The 18,549-nt window shown below is 57.7% G+C and overlaps 2 protein-coding genes and 1 pseudogene across 2 annotated transcripts; 1 reads left to right on the forward strand and 2 right to left on the reverse strand.

Moving 5' to 3' along the window:
• Positions 1-231: 231 nt before the first annotated feature.
• Positions 232-5,103, reverse strand: LOC132497951 (laminin subunit beta-2-like; annotated as a pseudogene).
• Positions 5,044-8,793, reverse strand: CCDC71 (coiled-coil domain containing 71). The gene is made up of 2 exons (XM_060110045.1): positions 8,725-8,793; positions 5,044-6,751 (listed from the first exon to the last, which is right to left on the reverse strand). Exon 2 carries the CDS (start codon positions 6,697-6,699, stop codon positions 5,302-5,304), a length of 1,398 nt encoding a protein of 465 aa, XP_059966028.1. The 5' UTR covers positions 6,700-6,751; positions 8,725-8,793; the 3' UTR covers positions 5,044-5,301.
• A 3,803-nt stretch (positions 8,794-12,596) lies between these two features.
• Positions 12,597-17,947, forward strand: KLHDC8B (kelch domain containing 8B). Its single transcript, XM_060111058.1, has 6 exons — positions 12,597-13,266; positions 14,190-14,699; positions 15,761-15,925; positions 16,263-16,487; positions 16,586-16,687; positions 17,115-17,947. The coding sequence occupies exons 2-6, from the start codon at positions 14,324-14,326 to the stop codon at positions 17,309-17,311; spliced, it is 1,065 nt and encodes a 354-aa protein (XP_059967041.1). The 5' UTR covers positions 12,597-13,266; positions 14,190-14,323; the 3' UTR covers positions 17,312-17,947.
• Positions 17,948-18,549: the final 602 nt, after the last annotated feature.

Raw genomic sequence — 18,549 nt, forward strand, 5'->3', positions numbered from 1 at the left:
GCAGTGATAGGCACCACTGGAGAGATCACAGGCATGAGTGCCAGGGATGCAGCCCCGGCGATCGCATCTGCAGGCTAAGGCACAGGGCTGTCAGCGTGCTAATGAGTGCTGCAGGGGTAGGTAGGTGCATGCGTTATTAGGGCAGTAATTGCGGGCACAGAAAGGAGGACCTGGGGGTGGGGGTCCACTCTGAGGGTCACTCACACTGGCAGCCCTTTGACTGCGAGAGGCTCAGGCCGTAGTGACCAGGCCAGAGGAGTCACAGCACTGGCCCCACACGTGAACTTTGCAGCGATACTGCCCAGAGAGGAGGCCCGAGGTTTCATCTGTGTGGGCATCACACAAACCCCTTTCCAGGGCACCCAAAGGGTTGCAGTCACAGGCTAGATCAGGGGTCAGAAGTGCGGACAGAGTCAGGTCAGAGGTCACCATTGAAACTGAAGGAACAGGGTCAGAATTAGGATTGGGGGTTGGAGGGCTCACGTTTGCAGGAGTGAAGGGAGCAGGGAGCTTCCCTGGGATCTCGGTGGAAGAAGGGCTGGCAGAGCTCACAGTGGCACCCAGGTGTCTTGTGTTGACATGCATCACACACACCTCCACTCACATTGCCAGATGTGAGATACAGGGCCATGTCAAAGTGACAATTGCGGGCATGCCCATGACACTCATTCTGGAGCAGAACAAGGAAGGTGGATATGGAGTGGGCTGGCCTGGCAGGCATGGGGGTGCCCAGGCTCTGCTGCCTGCCATGGGTGGTCCTGGTGCAGGTCCTGGCAGCGTTCACAGTGGGTACCAGCTCTGTGGTGGCAGCAGACACAAAGGCCATGCACGTGGCAGGGAGGAGGGCAAGACAAGCCTGCCCCAGTCCCCCAGCTTGCCCTCCCACCAGCCACAGGATGCCCCTCCTATGGTACTCACCATGCCTTCCACGTTGGGTGGGACCCTGGGTGCAGGCCTGTACTCAGAGGCATGGCCATGGCATAGGCAGCTGCGTTGGACCACAAGCTCAGAGGGCATAGTAGTAGAAGGGGTGTCCCTTGAGGCCCCCTTGGGGCCTGTCACCCAGTGTGTGTAGTTTGAAGTTCGCACGGAGGTTAGTCACACGCAGGAGCTCTGGAGACAGATCGAGAGCCCTCAGGTACACTGGTTGTTACCCCTCTATGGCTGAGATAGAGAAGGAATTGGGGGGGGGTCTCTCCCCTCTCTACATCATTGCAGCCACTTCCTCCAGCACCCATGCTGTAGGACTCTTCCATCCCTGCTCCCCTGATTATACCATTTTAGGATGACCACAGCCTAATGGTGATTATCCCACCTCTGCACTACTCCAGACCTGATATCACTCCTGAGCTGAGACCTACACACCCCACTGCTTCCTGGACACCCCTTTCTGGTATCTCTAGATATTGGAAACCTGCTTTCCCAAGGCAGTAAAGGATTCCAGTCCCTTTAGCCCTTCATTAGAAATCAGCTTATCATCCAGCCAAACTACATAAGGTATGTTTATTTATTGACTGCCTGTCTCATTTTCATGTCAGCTCCAAGACAGATAACTTGTCTATCTGCTCCCCACTGAGCAAGGCCCAGAAGATGCCTGGCACACAGTGGGGCTCCATGGGCACTTGTTAAATGTACACATGGATGGAAAGATGGGGCCATGGCTCCTCTTGCTCCTCACAGCTTAAGTCAGCTACCAAGCCGAGGCCACCTCCTGTATCTCTTTGCCAGAGCTACCCTTTCTCTTGATCAGAGGAACACACAACAGCTGCTCTAGGCCCTAGTAAGGTGGGTGTGTGTGTGTGCCTGTGTGTGTGCGTGCGCGTGCTCAGGGTAAGTAGTTGGTAATAATCGAAGTCAAGGTGGGTGGAGAACGTAAAATGTAGAGAAAAAGCTACTTTGGAGTTTGTCCTCCTGCTCTGGTACTCTCCTGGCCTGGCTCTGGGCTGCCCTGCTGGGTTATGATTATGTCTCTCTTGTCCTTTAACAAGACTTCTGTTTTACAAGAAAGAGGTCACACCCAGAGACGCCCTGGCGCCACCTGCAGGCAGCTTCAGGAACGCAGGGTACCAATCAAGGCCAGGGTGATGAATCAAAGTGGGGAGGGCAGGCAGGGGACCGTGATGGGGAACAGTGACGGTGGCTCACAAAGGGGAGAGTTATGAGGTACAGTGTGATAGGAGCAGAGGTGGGGGACAAAGATTGCGCTGGCATGGCCAGCAGTGATGAGGACCACAATGGGGCCTCACAAAGGAATTCAGTGATGGGGCAGAGATAAGGGACAGAGATGAAAACTGCTACCCATGCCAGTCCCTATGCACTGGGCACAGGTATGGGGAACATGGGACAGGAATGGGGAGCCGTAACAGGGACCTTAATGCAGCAGAGCTGGGAAACAATCCGTGGGGGACTGGGCTGGCTTGCCCGCCACCCTGCCCTGTGTGTGCGCATACCCAGGCAGGACCTCACCTCCCACCAGTGAGTATCTGGTTTTCCCAACAAAGGAGCACAGGACTGGCTGTGGGGATAATTACCCTGAACCTTGGTAGTATTTGGGTTCTCCACCAGAATGGGTGGATCCAGAACTTTGAAATTACCTAAGAAGCAAGCCTGAGCTTCGGGCTTCATCCCAGGGCCTAACCCCCCTTCCTCTGGGCCTGACCTCTCCCTCAGTGGAAGTCGCAATGTCTTGAGTAACGCTGCTCACAGATGAGGTCACTGACTCTGCGGCCAGGGGCAAGAGGAATCCCAGGAAAGAGGCCTAAGCAGTTGTGGGCAAAGTAGCGGTACATGTGCCAGAAGTGGCCATGGTCCACTGAGCACTCAAGGAGCAGAGCCAGAATGTCTGGGGACAGGAGGGGGTCCTTGGGTCACCAGGGGCAAACATCACCAGTGGCCAGCATGTCAGGAGGCAGAGAATAAGCTTTCAGTCTCGGGCACTGGGTCACCTTGAAAGTCATGATGAGGTGGGTAAAGTAAAAGGCATCTTCTAGGTATAGCTGGTGACATTCTCAACACCTGTAACCACAAGGGCTGGTCAGTGGCCAGGCCCTGACCCTGATCCGACCTGCACACATGGGCACACAAGGACCCTCACCACGCTCTGCTTGCCACCAGGTCCTTTTGCCGCCAGGACCACTCTGGGAGATCACATTCTCAATGCCATGGCTTTTCCAGTCCCGAGAGTCACAAAAGCAGCGATTCTCAGCATCCTGGAGGAGGGCCCAATGAGACTGACTAGGCAGGAGGTGCCTGGGTGGCCACAACCCCCTCCAAAATTTCACAGCACAGGCCTCTCCCTCTGGCCCTTGTCAATGACCTGAACTCCCACAGGTGCTGAACCTGCCCAAGAAAATCCAAGATGCCATCTCCAGAGCCCGTACCCTCCTCCCTACCTGTAGGTTACTGACAGTGCAGTAGAGTTCAGGGCCATGGAGGCCACAGGTGGATGAGGTTCGAAGGCTCTGGCCACAGCCAATAATCAGGTTGCTGGTAGGCAGGTAGCAGCTGCCGCCTGAGCAGCCGGGTGGAGGAAGTTTGTCTGGCACCTCCTGGGCAGTTGTTCTGGGAGCCTGGACTGGGAGGGGCAGGGTCTGAATATAGAAATCCTAGGGGTACGCCCCCCACCTCACCCCATCCCACAGGGAGGCCCGATGATTTCCTCTCCCCCTCCAGATGGCTCTCAGGTAAAGAGACCAACACTCACCCATTGGTGGCAGCAGCAGCAGAGCTGAGAGGAGGGGCCAGCCCGGCTGGGGGTCCTGGGCGGTTGGAACTAGAATCAGGCCCGAGAGAGAATACAGAGTGTGCCCCTAGCTGGGCTGCCCCTGAGGATCTGAGTGTGGCCCTCAGGTCCTTCCCCATACATGGTAGATGAACTCAAGGATGCCAGAGGCAAGGAGCATGCAGTGTTGTGGAGTCATGGTGCAGCTGGGAGAAGGGGGGGGGGTCCCCAGAGCCTGGGAAACCGAGAGAGGCCGTGCCCAGGGAAAGGATATTAATAACAGTCACCAGATGCAGAAGAAAGGTGGGGAGGGGGGCACCAAGAAGCAGAGTTTCTCTACAGGTCCGCCATCCAACGCAGCTGCTGCTAGTGCGGCCAGGGTTCAGACTAACCCTCAGAGAAAAGATCCAATTCTCATTCAGATGAGGTTTCCACCCCTAGCTCTGAAAGGCTGTTGGCCTCCAGGAGCCTCTGGGGAATGTATCCCCCTCCCCGCCAGCCCCAGCCACTGCCTTTCGGGCTGGGCAGACAGTGAAGGACTGACAGATGGGCAGGGAGCTAGTTTTGTTCAGGGCTCAGGGTTCTGTCCCCTCTCCAAAGCAGGAAGAACCAATGTCTGAACATACAGGCCCCTGTTGGAAGACATGCTGAGGCTGGACCTGGGAGTGGAGCACTTGGAACCCAGGCAGAAAGCACTGAGAGGCAGTGTGGAAACTCCCCAGGCTCAGAGACTGCAGCACTCCACCCATCCAATGTAATTCCTTGGTCAGTGAGGGGACTTGCGGCCCTACAACCCAGAACCAACCTGGCCCCTGACTCAAGCCCCAACCCCTTGCCACCAACTGGGGAAGTCGACGATAGTCCCTCTCCTGAAAGAAGCAGAGGAAAGAATAGGCAGAAGTACTTCAGATTTAGGCCCCGCCCTGCCCCAGACAAGCCCACACAAAGCTCCAAGGTTTCAGCCAGAGTAGACTGGAAGACAAGGCCAGGCAGTCTGCACCACCCCTTCCCTGGCCTAAAAACCTGCAGGCTGTGTTTCCCCACAGAGCCACCTATTGTCCTCCTCCAAGGGAGCATCTGTATAACAAAGCAGGGCAGCCCCAAGGGGAGGTGTCCCACCTTAGAGTGGCTCTGCCCCTGCCCTCAGGGGCCCGGAGGCTGCCCTTCACTCACATCCATGACCTTCCCTGGGCTACCAGGACCCTCTCTGGCATTCCTGTTCCTGGGGATACCTTTCCTAAACACTCAAGTTGGCCTACCAGCAGTCACACACACAAAAAAAGACCACGGAGTATGGGCAGGGAGACTGGAAGGTGGAAAGGTATAAAACGTGATAGATGGAAGTGGACATACAACTTGAAGAATAACAAGTCACAGTGCATCGCGCCATGAGACCACCCCTCCCACCCGCCCACCCCACCCCACATCCTCCAGTCTCTGAAAGGAGGCCGGTGGCTCTCAGGGCCCTGGAGAGGCACCCAGAGTCCTTAGGGTTGTGGAATCCATGGGCATTGCACACTGTGCCACTGGCCACACAGACAACTGGGCTCAGTTTCCCCGAACGTTGCTACGTGAAGGAATCAGGGTGCTGAGTATGGCAGCAATGGCTGAAGTCGTATTACAGGGGAAAGGTTCACACGAAGGATCCGTTGAGCCTGCTGCCGCACCTCATCATCTGAGGACTGCCTGTCCACCTTGATGGCCCGGAATTTCAGCAGCTTTGCCGTTCCAGGTCCTAGCCATACCTTAGGGGATTGGGGCCCAAGCCGTGTTCTCTTCCGGGGAGGAAGATCCTTTGCCTCTTCAGTCCTTTTCCTCTTCTGTCCCACAGTCTCAGGGCAGCTTATCCGGCTCCTCCTTGCAGTCCTGGCCTGAACAGACCTTTTTGGCCTGCCCCTGCCCCTGGGCTGGGTCCGAGACACCTTGGCCTTAGCCCGCACTGCCTTGGCCTTGGCTCTGGCCTGCACTGCCTTGGCCCTGGCCCTGGCCCGCACTGCCTTGGCCTTAGCCTTGGCCCGCACTGCCTTGGCCTTGGCCTTGGCCTTGATCCGTGCTGCCTTGGCTTTTGCCCGGGCCTTGGCAGCTTTGGCTTGTGTTCGAGCCACCTTGGCCCGGGCATGGGCAGCTTTGGCCTGGGCTGTTTTGGTGCCCAGAGCACAGCCACCTTTTATTCGTGGGCCACTGAGGGAACCAGAGGCTTTGTAGGTCTTGCTCTGGGGCCCAGTGCCTTGTCGGGGTCCAGCCCTGGGGCCTCTTCGAGTCAGACACTTGGGGCCCTTGCTTGTGGCTTTTCTGGGAGCTTTGGGCTGGGAATTCCCCAGCCTCTTCCCTGGACCTTTCCGCAGCTTCAGGGGAGAGTCTGCAAGTGAGAGCTGCAGTGACTGTGCCTTGTGCTTGGCACCCAAGCAGGGCATGGGAGTCTTGAGTGGAACCAGGGCCTCAAGGACAACAGAGAGCCGCATGGCAGGGTAGACACCTGGATAGAGGTGGGTGGGAAAGCCCACTGCTGCACCCCGGGCACGGCTGGCACTTGACTGCTTCAGGGAGCTCAGTAGCAGGTTGGTGGTGGCATGCTTGGAGAGGGCTGGTGTGGATGCTTTGGCCAGCCTGCCAGACAGTGGCATGGGGAGCAGTGTGGCCCGGCCTGCAGGCAGCCGCATGGCAGTTCGGGGAGCACTGGCTGGAGGTGATGTGGCAGCTGGGGTGGGGGCACGAGCTTGAAGCTTTGTCTGGCTTGGGGGGTTGGCTGTGCACGAACTATAGCCATAGACATCACCGCTGCGCAGGATGGTAGGCTGGAAGCCATCATCCCGCAGGCCCTGCAGGAAGGCCACAAGCTGGGCCTCAGTGGCACTGAGATCCTGGCTCATGGGGTTAAAGACAAGCAGCGCTTCCTCCAGGGCCTTCTTCCCTGCCGTGGAGATCCGCGACCAGGAGTGCACAGCTTTCTCCTCCACATGCTGCACCACCACGCTCATGGCATTAGGCACTGCAGATCTGCCTGGGTATCCGCAAACCAGCGCTTGGCACCTCCAAGGCAAAAGGAAAAGAGTCAATAAGAAAGGCACCGAGACAGGGGCCAGGACCGGTAGATAGGTCAATCAGGGCCAGCATTCTTCACAGTAACATCTATTGACACAGAGGGGCCTGGCCACAGCGAGCCACTCCTTGGGGCAAAACCCTGGTCTTCTCCACCTATCACGGTGGAGGGTGGGGGGTAGAGGTGGGGGACTCATATGGGTCAGAGGCAGTTTCTTCAGGATAGATGCCCTTAAGCTCATCAGAACCATCCAACCTGCTGACGGGCCCCTGGAAAGATCTGGGCTTGGCCAAATTCCTAGTATTAGACTCAACACTGGGAATACAGGCAAATATCTCTGTCTTCCAGGAGCCCTGTACAGAAGGCAAGATAAAGATACCCTCAAGGTTCTTGGGAATGCACACTGGCACACAGCTCAGCTTGCCAATGGGTCAGGGAAGGATTCCCGGGAGAGGAATACTCATGTGGGACATGAATGATGAATAGGAAAGGACCAGATGGAGATGGAGCAAAAAGGGCAACAGCCAATGCAATGGCTCCAAAGTGAGAAAGAGTAAGGCAAACTTGGTGTGACTGGGATCTGTGGTCAGGGCTGGGAGGTCTAGCTGGAAAAACAGGGGACAGCAGGGCAGTACAAGCTTTGAATGTTCCTTGAATGCTGGCCAAAGGGCTCAGACTTACATCCAAAGTCCATGACCATCTCTGTTCCTACAGCTGCTGCTGTTCAGGTGCCCAGGGGTGGACCTCCCTGCCCACCAGAAGTTCTGCTTTCAGAGTTCCCAGACAGTCCACTCAGAGGTCCAATTCCTAGCACTAGAGCCATGGAGACCAGCCCCAGGGAAAAAGCCAGACTCTCCTTCAACAGAAACTAAAAAGATGAGTAGCAGGCACTAATAACATATCTCTAGGCAATCAGGCAGCCTGGGGCCAGGCAGCCAGGCAGCCAGACCAAGAGCCCATGACTCCGAGTAAGATGGTTAATAAAGTGGACCCTAGAGATTTGAACTGTCCTAACTAGGGTTTGGAAGAAGACTTTGGTACAGCCCATTTAGAGCTGTCTGGGAAGACCCAAGTTGTCCCAGGCTTCTCTTTAAAAGCTGTAGGCCGTCAAACATGACTAACATCTAGTCTAACCCATCACTGAGGGGTCCCAGAGACAGCTCCGCAGCTGCACAGGAGAATTACAAGATCAGCTGGGATCAGGCAAGTCCCTGGGGCCAAGAGGTGAGTCTGTGCAGCTTCTTCCTCCCCCTAGTGGAGCAGAAGTTTTCAGATTTCCCTGGAGGAAGTGCCCTGGGGCTCTTTGTTTGGAAACATTCTTGGATCCTCAGGTGTCTCGGACACTTCCCCTCTCCAGGGGCCATTCTCCAAGTACAGTCCTTACACATGACTTTAGTTCTTTTTTTCCCCAAGGGGTGTAGTCCCCAGGGCTGTGAACTGTACAATAAGGGGGGACCTGTTACCTCCAGGCACAGATATTGGGGGTGAACCGGGGGCTCTTCCGCTCAGGTCGGCCTGGGCCCTTGGTAGGGGTCTCCTGGGCTTTCCAAGAGGCTCCGGAAAACAGAGACTGCAGCCCGACCCCTGACTTCCCTTCCCAAGTGTCCCCGGGGCCGGCCGGGGAAGCTGATGAAAGATGCGGGACGGGAGCGGCCCTAACCAAGCGGAAATGGGGTGGGGGCAGATCAGGGCCCTCAGGCTAGGAGTCCGCATCCCTGAGACCCAAGCCGACGGTAGGAGCGGGGGGCCTTAGAGGAAGCGAAATGCACGGGGCAGGCGGTGGGAGCGCGACCGGGTCGCACAGCCCCAGGGTGGGGTCTTTGGGCACGGGGTGGGGGTTGGGGGTCTCGGCCGGGCCGGCGGAGGGCGCTGGTCCCGAAGGAGCCGGCCGCCCGGCCCATCCGCCCTGCCGCCTCGCGGACGACCCCTCCGCGGCGTGGCTAGGCCCACGGCCCCAACCTACCGGCGCCGCCGCGGGGACCCAGGACGCGCCTCTGCGCCGCCTCCGCTGCTCCAACATGGCCGCCTGCTGCGCACCGGAAGTGCGCCGCGCTTCCGCTTCCGGGACCTGGCCCGCCCTAGTGACCCTTGACCCCCCGAGACCCCGTTTCCCCCAAAGTCTGGGGGCTGGACAAGCGGGAACCAGAGAAGACTTCCTGGAGGAGGTGGCAGAGGGGACCGATCTAAACGCTTGTGGGCCTGTGCAGGAGTGTGAGGGGGCAGAGGCGCTTTTGGCCGCTGCCCCAGGCAGGACTGCATCAGACTAGCATTGGATTAGGGGCCCGTCTGACACCTTCTCTGAGGGGCTTGATGGTGGAACGACATGTGGAGGGATTTTGGGCAAGGTCCAAGCTATCCTTCACCCTTTTAGACCTCCCGCAGCCACTGACAAGGCCCGCCTCTGTCCCAGGTGCCTGAACAGAGGGTGAAAGAGGAGTGTGCCCTGCCTGAGAGTGTCCCTCGGGAGCCTCTTTGTACCTCCTCTGAGGGCAGCAGGCCTTCCCCTGTTCCTGAGAGTGGGCCCACTGCATGTGGTATGAAAGGCTGGTTTGCACACATTTGTTGCAAATAAGCCCAAAGCTGGGCATGTCCAATCTGAGAGTCCCAGCATACCAGTGTGGGCCTGAGTGTACTTGCTTAGGAGCACGCCCACAGGTGTGGTGGGAGGACCCTGGTCCAGCCTTAGCTCCCTCAGAGGCAGGAAGCCCTCCCTAAAGTCTTAACTCTTCCCCAAATCCCTGCTCTTTGGCCTAAGAGATTGGGACTTCTTTCCACCTGTACAGTCTTTCCACATGTACCCTGGGGCCAGCAGAGGGGTGGTGGTTACAGGGCTCACTACCCAAGCAGCATCAGATGAGAGGACATAGGTAAAAATTTACCCTAGGAGTCTAAAGGGCCAGAATGGTCTCTATTGCTCTGACCAAAGGCACTTCTTGGTCAAGGGCCCCCAACTCCAGGTTGGGAGTCAACCTGGAAGTCCTGGTTTCATGGATGAGATGGTGGGGGCATCTGTACTTGGGTCAGAGCCTGAGCTAAGAGGCAAAAATATTGTCATAACTCTTGGACCTGACGTGTACAGTGGTGCAAATCTGGCAGCTGGTGGGGGGGCAGGTGGAAGCCTATGGGCAGTCACAGAGTGTGACTGAATGCTTCATCTGGGGACTGGTTGATAGCCCTCCTCACTCCCCGTAAAACCCCAGGATCCTCTACCTGATCTATGCTTCCCTGCCTCTACAGAGGGGTCTGGGCACCCCTAGAGAGAAACACTCACCCCACCCTAGGCCTCACCTTATGCACCTGAGCTTCTCAGGGCCTCAGCCCTGATGGTGGGGTCCTCAGTGACTTTAAGCATAGCCAAGATGTCCAGCAGGAAATGCAAACTCTCCTGCTCCTCTGGGGTCAATGCTTCTGGCCCCTTGTATTGGTAGAGAGAAGGGAAGGATGGGGTCTCAAGGGCCAGGGTCTCGGGGTTGCAATCAGGAAGTCCCACCTTAGCACTCCCAGTCCCCAACTGTGGGTGAGCCCCATCTCTGCCCCATCCAGGGTTGAGGATTAGTTGTTCACTCTTAGGACCAATCCAGCCTCATCTTCTGCCCAAGGTATCTTCTACAGCTTCTCTAAAGCCAGTAGTGTTGGCCCCCTGTGTGCAGGTGGGGCCAGGCCTGTGTAAACAGAAGCCACTTCCATGAAGAAGCAGAGCCCAGCTTCCAGGGATGACATGGGCCTAGGTGTGTCCTGGAAAGAGGATACCTCTCTGGTGATGTCCAGCCTAGAGGTCAGCGCAAAGTGGAGGACAAAAAAAGGTAGGTCCATTCCTAGTCTGTGTCCCTTCCACACATTAGAACTGTGGGGATGATATGGGTTCAGGGAAATGGTCTGGGGTACCTAGCTTCCTGAGGGGAGGATGATCCTTTTGCCTCTTGGTACCCAGTATGTCCCAGATGGAACACTCTGGGATCATTCATCAGGGCCAGGTCTGACTTGACCTGGACTTTGGTGGATGCTGACCATCCCAGGCATAACTGGGATCAGATGAGATGAGGTTGGAGAGACCACAGGGCCATCCCAGGATCCAGCCCTTCCTCTCCATTTGGCATCTTTTGTATCCCTTAGTGATGGACCCTAGACCCATATCCACCTGAGCAGAGAGATCTGGTGAAGATCTAGATGTGAGTGAGGCCAGTGGTCTTGGAGGGGTCACCCCAGGAGGGAGTCTGTGTGCCAGGGAGAAAAGCCAAGGCTGGATCTTGAGGAGCCACTTCCTGGGGAGGGAGAGGAAGCAGGGCCTGTAAACGCCTCCGAGGGGCAGGACAAGCAGCAGGAGGAAGCCAAGGTCACAAGGGTGGGTGAGGCTTTGAAGAGGCCAGAAAGATTTCAGTTGAGAAAAAGACCAAACGCCACCCCCGCCCCGTTTTAGCTATATGGTGTTCCATGGTGACTTTGGCAATACCAAGTTTTGGGGAGCAGTGGTAGCAGATATAAGATGGTAGCAGATATAAGATCACTTCAAGAGTTTGACTGGAAGGAAGGGGACAATGGAAGGACTTGGGGTGCTGGGAGGTATCTAAAGGCAGGAGGATTTATGTGCTTAATTACTGGAGAGGGGAAGGGGCCTGGAAAGGGAATAGTGGGAAATGTGAGGGGGTCTGCAGGACAATGTGAATACCCTGTGGAGGAAGGTACCAGTGACTGGCCTAAGTGAGGAGCATGTTGGGGGCAGAGTGGAGTGGGAGGATGGAAGCCTTCTAGCCAGGATCTGCAACCAGCCTTGGCACCATTTCCATGCGGGCTGTCCAACTCCATCTGCCAGCCCCTGAAAGGGACTGAAGACTCTCTCTCTGGTCAGAAGGCTCTGCCCACACTCTAGGCTGGCCAGAAGTCAGGCAGGCTAGGGTATTCATGTCTCCAAGTTGCTCTCAACCCATGACTGATGGAGATTTGAGAATGAATACCTTAGCATTCCCTTGCTCTGATGGGAACAATAATGTGAGGCCCACGTTCTACAATGGCTCCCAGAGTCCCCAGCAGGATTTGGTCCTTGTTGCCCACAGTGGGAACTTGTTTGATGACACACCCCTTTATTGGCTGCTTTCCCTGTCTCCTTGCCACTCCTCTACTGGTGCTTCCTGTCCTCATCTCCCACATTAACTATATGCACTTGTATCTCAGTCTCCAGGTATGCTTCTGGAGAAAGTGAGGCAGATGCTGTCCATGAAAGAGGGACAAATGGTAGCAAGCACAAACAATCACGAGGACTTCTTCTCATAGGTGACCACTGACCTGTACAAATGGGCCCCTAGCTCACAGACTTAGCCAGTACTCTTTTTTTTTTTCGCGGTACGCGGGCCTCTCACTGTTGTGGCCTCTCCCATTGCGGAGCACAGGCTCCGGACGCGCAGGCTCAGCGGCCATGGCTCACGGGCCCAGCTGCTCCACGGCATGTGAGATCTTCCCGGACCGGGGCACGAACCCGTGTCCCCTGCATCGGCAGGCGGACTCTCTACCACTGCGCCACCAAGGAAGCCCAGCCAGTACTCTTAATGCTCAGAAGATAGGATGGGCCAGGGTCTGGGTCTGAGGTAGGTCTGCCTGTGTCACACCAACTTGTTCTCGCCTGACCCCGGAGTTGGCTAGAGGCAGGCCCAGGACCCTGAAGATGGACAGTCACAAAGTGCCTTGGGTCCCAGAGTAGCCCAGGCCTCAGGCCTTGCAGAATAAGCCCAGAGTGACCTGCCTGGGAGGTCCCCTGGCCTCTGACTCTTCATCACCTGCTCTGTTACCCTCCCCCACAAAAATTGCCCCCACCCATGCCTGTGGAAGGGCTTGTCAAGTACGGAGGCTGGCACTTTCTGCTCCTCCACCCCCTGCTATCCTCAGTGTGCTCCACAGAATCTGGTCTGTGCCCTCATCCGTGCTTGGGGAAGGGCGACCGAGCCATTGCCCCCACCAAAGGCCCAGGACATACCCTAAGAGGCCTCGAGGGGGCGCCGCCGCGAAGCCTGTCGTGGGCTCTTCGGAGCGCAGCGGTGGTGGGCAGGCGCCCGCTTCTCAAGCCCCCAGGTTCTGCTGGCCCGCCCCTTCGCCGGTGCTCCCAGGCTGGGTCCTGCTGAGAACGGCCCCCACCATACACGTGTCGTGCGGCCCACCGCTGCTTCCTTTCTCCCCCAGTCCGAGGTCGGACCCCAAATCCTGGGCAGGCCCAGCGTCCACATGTCCGTCTGTCTGTTCACCGGTTTGCGTGTGACCATGGGTCGGCGCGCCCTGCTCCGGCCACGGCAGGTGCGGGGTTAAGGCAGGGGGGAGGTTTTCCCGAGTCGGGAGGGGGGACGAGAGGCGGACCCTGTCCAGCCCCGCCCCGCGCCGGAGAAGAGCCGGAGCCCCGCCAGAGCCCCACCGGAGCCCCGCCGGAGCCCCGCCGGAGCCCGGCCTCAGACCCAGCCAGAGCAGGCACCAGCGGAACCGGAACCGCGGACCCTGCGCCCCGGCGGCGCCGGAGCCCCGGCCGGTGAGTCCCGCGGGAGCCGCGCTCAGGGGAAGTTTAGGGCGCGGGGTGTAGAGCCCCAAGCGCGCTCGCCCGGACCCGCCCCCGCTTCCACGAGCTGGAAGTTTGGGGCCGAGAGGCCCTCGCGCCAGGGGTCCCAGGAGCGTGGTCCCCCGCGGGAAAGGAGAAGCCAGGGAACTTGGAATCTCTGAAGTCCAGCTGCCCATTCCTGCTGGCAACGCCCTGGACTCTGGGAACCTAGAGTCCAGAGCTCGTGGGTTCCCCAAAATCATCCCCCTCCCCGTTCCAGACACTAAGAAGGCAGGCCTCTGGGGACTTGGCATGGGCAAAACCCTGAGGGTAGATCTTGAGGGGAAATGTGGGACTCTGGCCTCCAGCCCCTCCCCTCCCAGTCTCAAACACCCTGATCTTGGCCTTTGCTGGTGGGAATGGATGCAGTCTATGGAATGGCTCCCAAAGGGGTTTTAAGGATACCCTGGACTCTGATCCCTGGCAGCAGGTTGGAGACCCTGACGGCTGCCCAGAGCACACTGGAAGCCAGTAAGGGGGAGGGTACAGTAAAACTCCACTGATGCAGAGCACCAGGGTGAGGATTGTTGAGGGAAAGGGAAGGGGGCTAGGGTGGAAAGTCCTATCCTAGTCACCTTACCTCCCACCTAGACCTAGATTCAACCGGGGAGCAACTAGGTGAGGGCAAGGTATGGGAGGAGAATCCCTCAAGCCCCATAGGAAGTCGGGAAGTTGCCTGGGTAACTGGGAGACTGCCCTCCTTCCCACTCCAGGAGGGCCTCCACATCAATGTGCTAGGCAGTGGAGGTGTGTCCTCCCTCTGCTCTTCCCACCAGCAATTTTGGGCCAGGCTGCACATCTGTACCCTGAGGGGCTGGTCAGTGGCTCTGACCCTTTGTTTTCCCTCTTTTCTCTAGGTGAAAGCAAAGTCCTTGGACTGGCCCCACACTCCCTTGTAGCCCCGGTAGAGTCAAGATGCAGCCCCATCATGCCCTTCATTGAGGCCTGCAGCCTGAGCAGATAGCATGGCCTGCCACTGGAGGTGAACACCATGGCTACAGGAGGTGGCCGGGCCTTTGCTTGGCAGGTGTTCCCACCCATGCCCACCTGCCGGGTATATGGTACAGTGGCATACCAGGATGGGCACCTGATAGTGTTGGGGGGCTGTGGCCGAGCTGGACTGCCTCTGGACACTGCCGAGACATTGGACATAGCCTCACATACGTGGCTGGCACTGGCGCCCCTGCCCACTGCCCGGGCTGGTGCGGCTGCTGTGGTACTGGGCAAGCAGGTGCTAGTGGTGGGCGGTGTGGATGAGGGCCAGAGCCCGGTAGCTGCTGTGGAGGCCTTCCTGGCTGACGAGGGCCGCTGGGAGCGTCGGGCCACTCTCCCTCAGGCAGCCATGGGGGTTGCAACTGTGGAGAGAGGTGAGTGGCCTCCCAAGGAAGGTTCCTCAGGTGCCCCAACACCCTCCATTCTTTCCTGACTTGGTCCCTTACCTTCAGAGATTGGGCAAGAGCTGTAAATTTTGCCTGGGTGCCCTGGACATGGCTTTGTTTCTTGTACCCTTCCCTACCTAGCTCTGAGCTGGGCTAGCAGCAGCCTAAACTGCCTTTTCCAGCTGTGAGGTGGGAGTCAGAGCCCAGGCTAGCCACCAGCATGATGGGAGGCCCAAGCCACCTCCCTGCCCCATTCCTCCTCTCTAAGAGACAAGGAGGGGTGGCCCAATGACTCCCACAGTTATAAATAGTCTGGGAGAGGGGGATGGGAGCAGGGCCTTGGCTCAGAGCCCAGCAAGTGCTTAAATTCCTCACGCCACACAAACAAACCAGGGAGACTGAGATGGACAAAAGCCAAGCTGGCCTGGAGGCAGTTGCCATGGAAGCCCCTAGCTGACTGGCTGTCTGCCCAAGGCCCCCAGACATGCCCCCAGCTGACCCTGAGGGTACAACAGGGCCAGAACCTACTCTAGTGAAAGGGCAGGGTACAGAAGTGCTGGCAGAAGGCTTGTGGAGAGCACCCCCATCCTGCAGGCCCAAGCTCCTCTCCCAGCCCCCCAGCTGATCCCCAGAGCCCCCTCCCCAGTCTGAGCTCCATGCTGAACAGATCTCCATATGGCCCCCACCCCTGGCTTAAACCATCCCCCACCCTCTTTCCCCCATGAGAGTCCCTACATTGTGGCCTCCAGGTCTGACCACCGGTCCTGCTTGGATGCCAGACTTGGTTGCCATAGCATCTCCAGGGAGACAGAGACGGCTTATAATTAGATTGGCTGCCTCCTGCTCTTCACTTGAAGGGGCCCTGGTCAGAGTAGGAATCCTAGCTCTCCCAGCCCCCACTCCAGGCAGGCAGGAGGGTTTCTGCTGCCAGGGAGGGGTACCATAAATAGGTGTGTCCTAAGCCACCTCCAGGCCTGACCAGGGCAGTTGTCAGGGTGGAGTGCTGTGGCCAGGCCCAGGGATAGTCTGTATTACTCTTTTCTCTGCAGATGGTATGGTGTATGCACTGGGGGGAATGGGCCCTGACACAACCCCCCAGGCCCAGGTTCGGGTGTATGAACCCCGCCGGGACTGCTGGCTTTCGCTGCCCTCGATGCCCACACCCTGCTACGGGGCCTCCACCTTCCTGAACGGGAACAAGATCTATGTCCTGGGTAAGGACCTGGGGATGTGGAAAATTGGCTTGAAGTCCAAATGCACTTAACCGTATAGGTTGGCTGGGATCAAGCTTAGTCTGGGATGGTGGGACAAGAGAAGTTTTGTTGGTTTGAGCCAGGGTTGCTCTAAGGCTCTGACCTCTGGTGGTCCTGCTGAGGCTGGAAAACCAAACCCCAGTGCCTAAGGATCTTTGGGGTTGATCTGTGCTCTGGTGTGCACACAGCTGGGTATGGGTAGCTGGGGTGGGCAGTGGTAAAGGCTCAGCAACCTGGTAAAGGAAGAGCCTGCCAGGCCTCCTGGGCTGCCTCCCAGGTGCCCCAATTCCATTGGCAGGGGGCCGCCAGGGCAAGCTCCCAGTGACTGCTTTTGAGGCCTTTGATCTGGAGGCCCGTACCTGGACCCGACACCCAAGCCTGCCCAGCCGCCGGGCCTTTGCCGGCTGCGCGATGGCCGAAGGCAGCGTCTTTAGCCTGGGTGGCCTGCAGCAGCCCGGGCCCCACAATTTCTACTCCCGCCCACACTTTGTCAACACTGTGGAGATGTTCGACCTGGAGCATGGTGAGCAGTGGCTGGTCTGGGCTATTCTCCCACTCTCCATGGGATGGAGGGGTGCAGTGTGTGTGAGGGGGCTAGATCTGACCTCCCTTCCCCTGCAGGGTCCTGGACCAAGCTGCCCCGCAGCCTGCGCATGAGAGATAAGAGGGCCGACTTTGTGGTTGGCTCACTTGGGGACCACATCGTGGCCATTGGGGGCCTTGGTGAGTCTCTGTGGGGCTAGGGATAGGAGGGGAGCCCAAGAGAGGAAAGAGTAGCCCCCTGCGTGAGCACCACCTCCTGCCCTTCTCTAGGTACTCCAGGGGTCAGGGCTTTGTGAGCTTCCCTTTCCTAATCTGTAAAACAGTCAGTGGGTGGTCTGCCTGGCTCAGCTTTTGGGGTGTCTCTCAGCACCTAACTGTGGGTTCTGTACCAGCAGGGGCCTAGAAGATAAAAGCAGGACAAATGACCACTGAGTGAATGGAGAAATAGAAATGTGAATGAATAAATGAATGAATGATGAAATGGGGGCAATGAGTAGCAATGCATGGATAGCCCATCCTCGGGTAATGCATGCTCTGAGCTCAGGGAGCAAAAGAGCTGGAGCCCCTGGAGCCTGTGCCCTTTACAACCTCTGTCTTCTTCCTGTAGGAAACCAGCCGTGCCCTCTGGGCTCTGTGGAGGGCTTCAGCCTTGCACGGCGGCGCTGGGAGGCACTGCCTGCCATGCCCACGGCCCGCTGCTCCTGTTCTAGTCTGCAGGCTGGGCCCTGGCTGTTTGCCATCGGGGGTGTGGCCCAGGGTCCCAGTCAAGCTGTGGAGGCACTGTGTCTGTGTGATGGGGTCTGAATGCCTGATGGGACCTGTCCACTGGAGCAGTTCAGTGCCAGAAGCAGTTGTTTGTGGTTCCTTTCGCTGCTGAGAAAGCTCACTGTGGCTCTGTGGGATGAGGGAGGTACAGGGTGGGGCACTTGAGACACTGTGTCTGGGACTTGGGGGTGGCCTTCATCTTTAGCAAAGGACACACATACCTTTACTCCCATTCATTCATGGACCATGCCCAGCTCCACCCTTGCTCTGGAACCTACTGGGCCCTCTGTCCAACTGGGAAGTGGGGGAGGGCAGAGCTGGCCTCCTGCCCCACAGGTCAGTGCCTACCTGGAGTTGATCAGGCCCTCCCCAATGGCTGTTCCTGGAAAATCCTAGCTGTCAGCCTGCCTTGAAGGCCCTTGTGGACTCAGAAGAGGTCAGAGAGGGTGGGAACACAGAGGGGTACAGGAGTGGATGTTGGGACCTCCAGAGGGCCAGAAAAATGGTGGCTTTTGGGCCCTTTACATTGCTGGCTGTGTGACCTTGGGAAAGTCATTTCACCTCTCTGTGCCTCAGCATCCTTATCTATAAATGAGGATCTCTGAAACCTTCCTGCCCTACCTACCTCACAGGGCTGTTGTGAGGATCCAGGGAGTTCAGATGTGGAAGTAAAAGTGCTGCTAAATCTGGCTTATGGCCTCTGGTGTGGACTCCTGCATTGCCCCTGAGCCCCTGGCCCTCAACTTTCTTAGGGGATGAGGGTCTAGAGGAGCCTTTAGGATCTGGCCTCTGCCCCCAAAGTGTCCTGGTGTCTTAGCCCCACTTAAGCCTCAGTTCTCTGTTGGTGACATAGGATGACCCCCATCCCCTATTGCCCTGGCTGTTAGAGGGCACTCACAGCAAGACCATAGAAGAGCTCAGAAAACTGCAACAAAATACCATAGGATCTGGATGACCACAAGATTCATATCACACAGCATCCTCAAAGCCTCTGCTCACCTCCGGCGGCAGGGGCGGGGCGGGTGTCCAGTGGGGGCTGTCCCTCTGTCCCAGCTGTGGTGAAGCTGTCTCTTAGGCATGACTGTGTTGCCACTCACCAGACCCTAGAGGCAGTAGCCTCCCAGAAGAAGCAAAGCTGCCAGCCCTTGCCTCCTCCTCCAGTCTTTGCTGCCCACTAGTAGGGACTATTGACTCTGCTTTCCCTGCAGCTGTACTGATTGCAAGGGGTTCACAGTTGAGTTTGTGGCAAGAACAGATTTGGGGTCCTGGAACCCACC

Source organism: Mesoplodon densirostris, chromosome 10 (assembly GCF_025265405.1).
Source record: "Mesoplodon densirostris isolate mMesDen1 chromosome 10, mMesDen1 primary haplotype, whole genome shotgun sequence".
Classification (NCBI taxonomy): Eukaryota; Metazoa; Chordata; class Mammalia; order Artiodactyla; family Ziphiidae; genus Mesoplodon; species Mesoplodon densirostris.

Excerpts from the sequence above, each read along its gene's own strand:
- CCDC71 (XM_060110045.1), bottom strand. The coding sequence starts at position 6,699 with ATGAGCGTGGTGGTGCAGCATGTGGAGGAGAAAGCTGTGCACTCCTGG.
- KLHDC8B (XM_060111058.1), top strand. The coding sequence starts at position 14,324 with ATGGCTACAGGAGGTGGCCGGGCCTTTGCTTGGCAGGTGTTCCCACCC. Across the intron at positions 14,700-15,760 it reads GGTTGCAACTGTGGAGAGAG|ATGGTATGGTGTATGCACTG; the intron begins GTGAGTGGCCTC and ends TTTTCTCTGCAG. Across the intron at positions 16,488-16,585 it reads GATGTTCGACCTGGAGCATG|GGTCCTGGACCAAGCTGCCC; the intron begins GTGAGCAGTGGC and ends CTTCCCCTGCAG.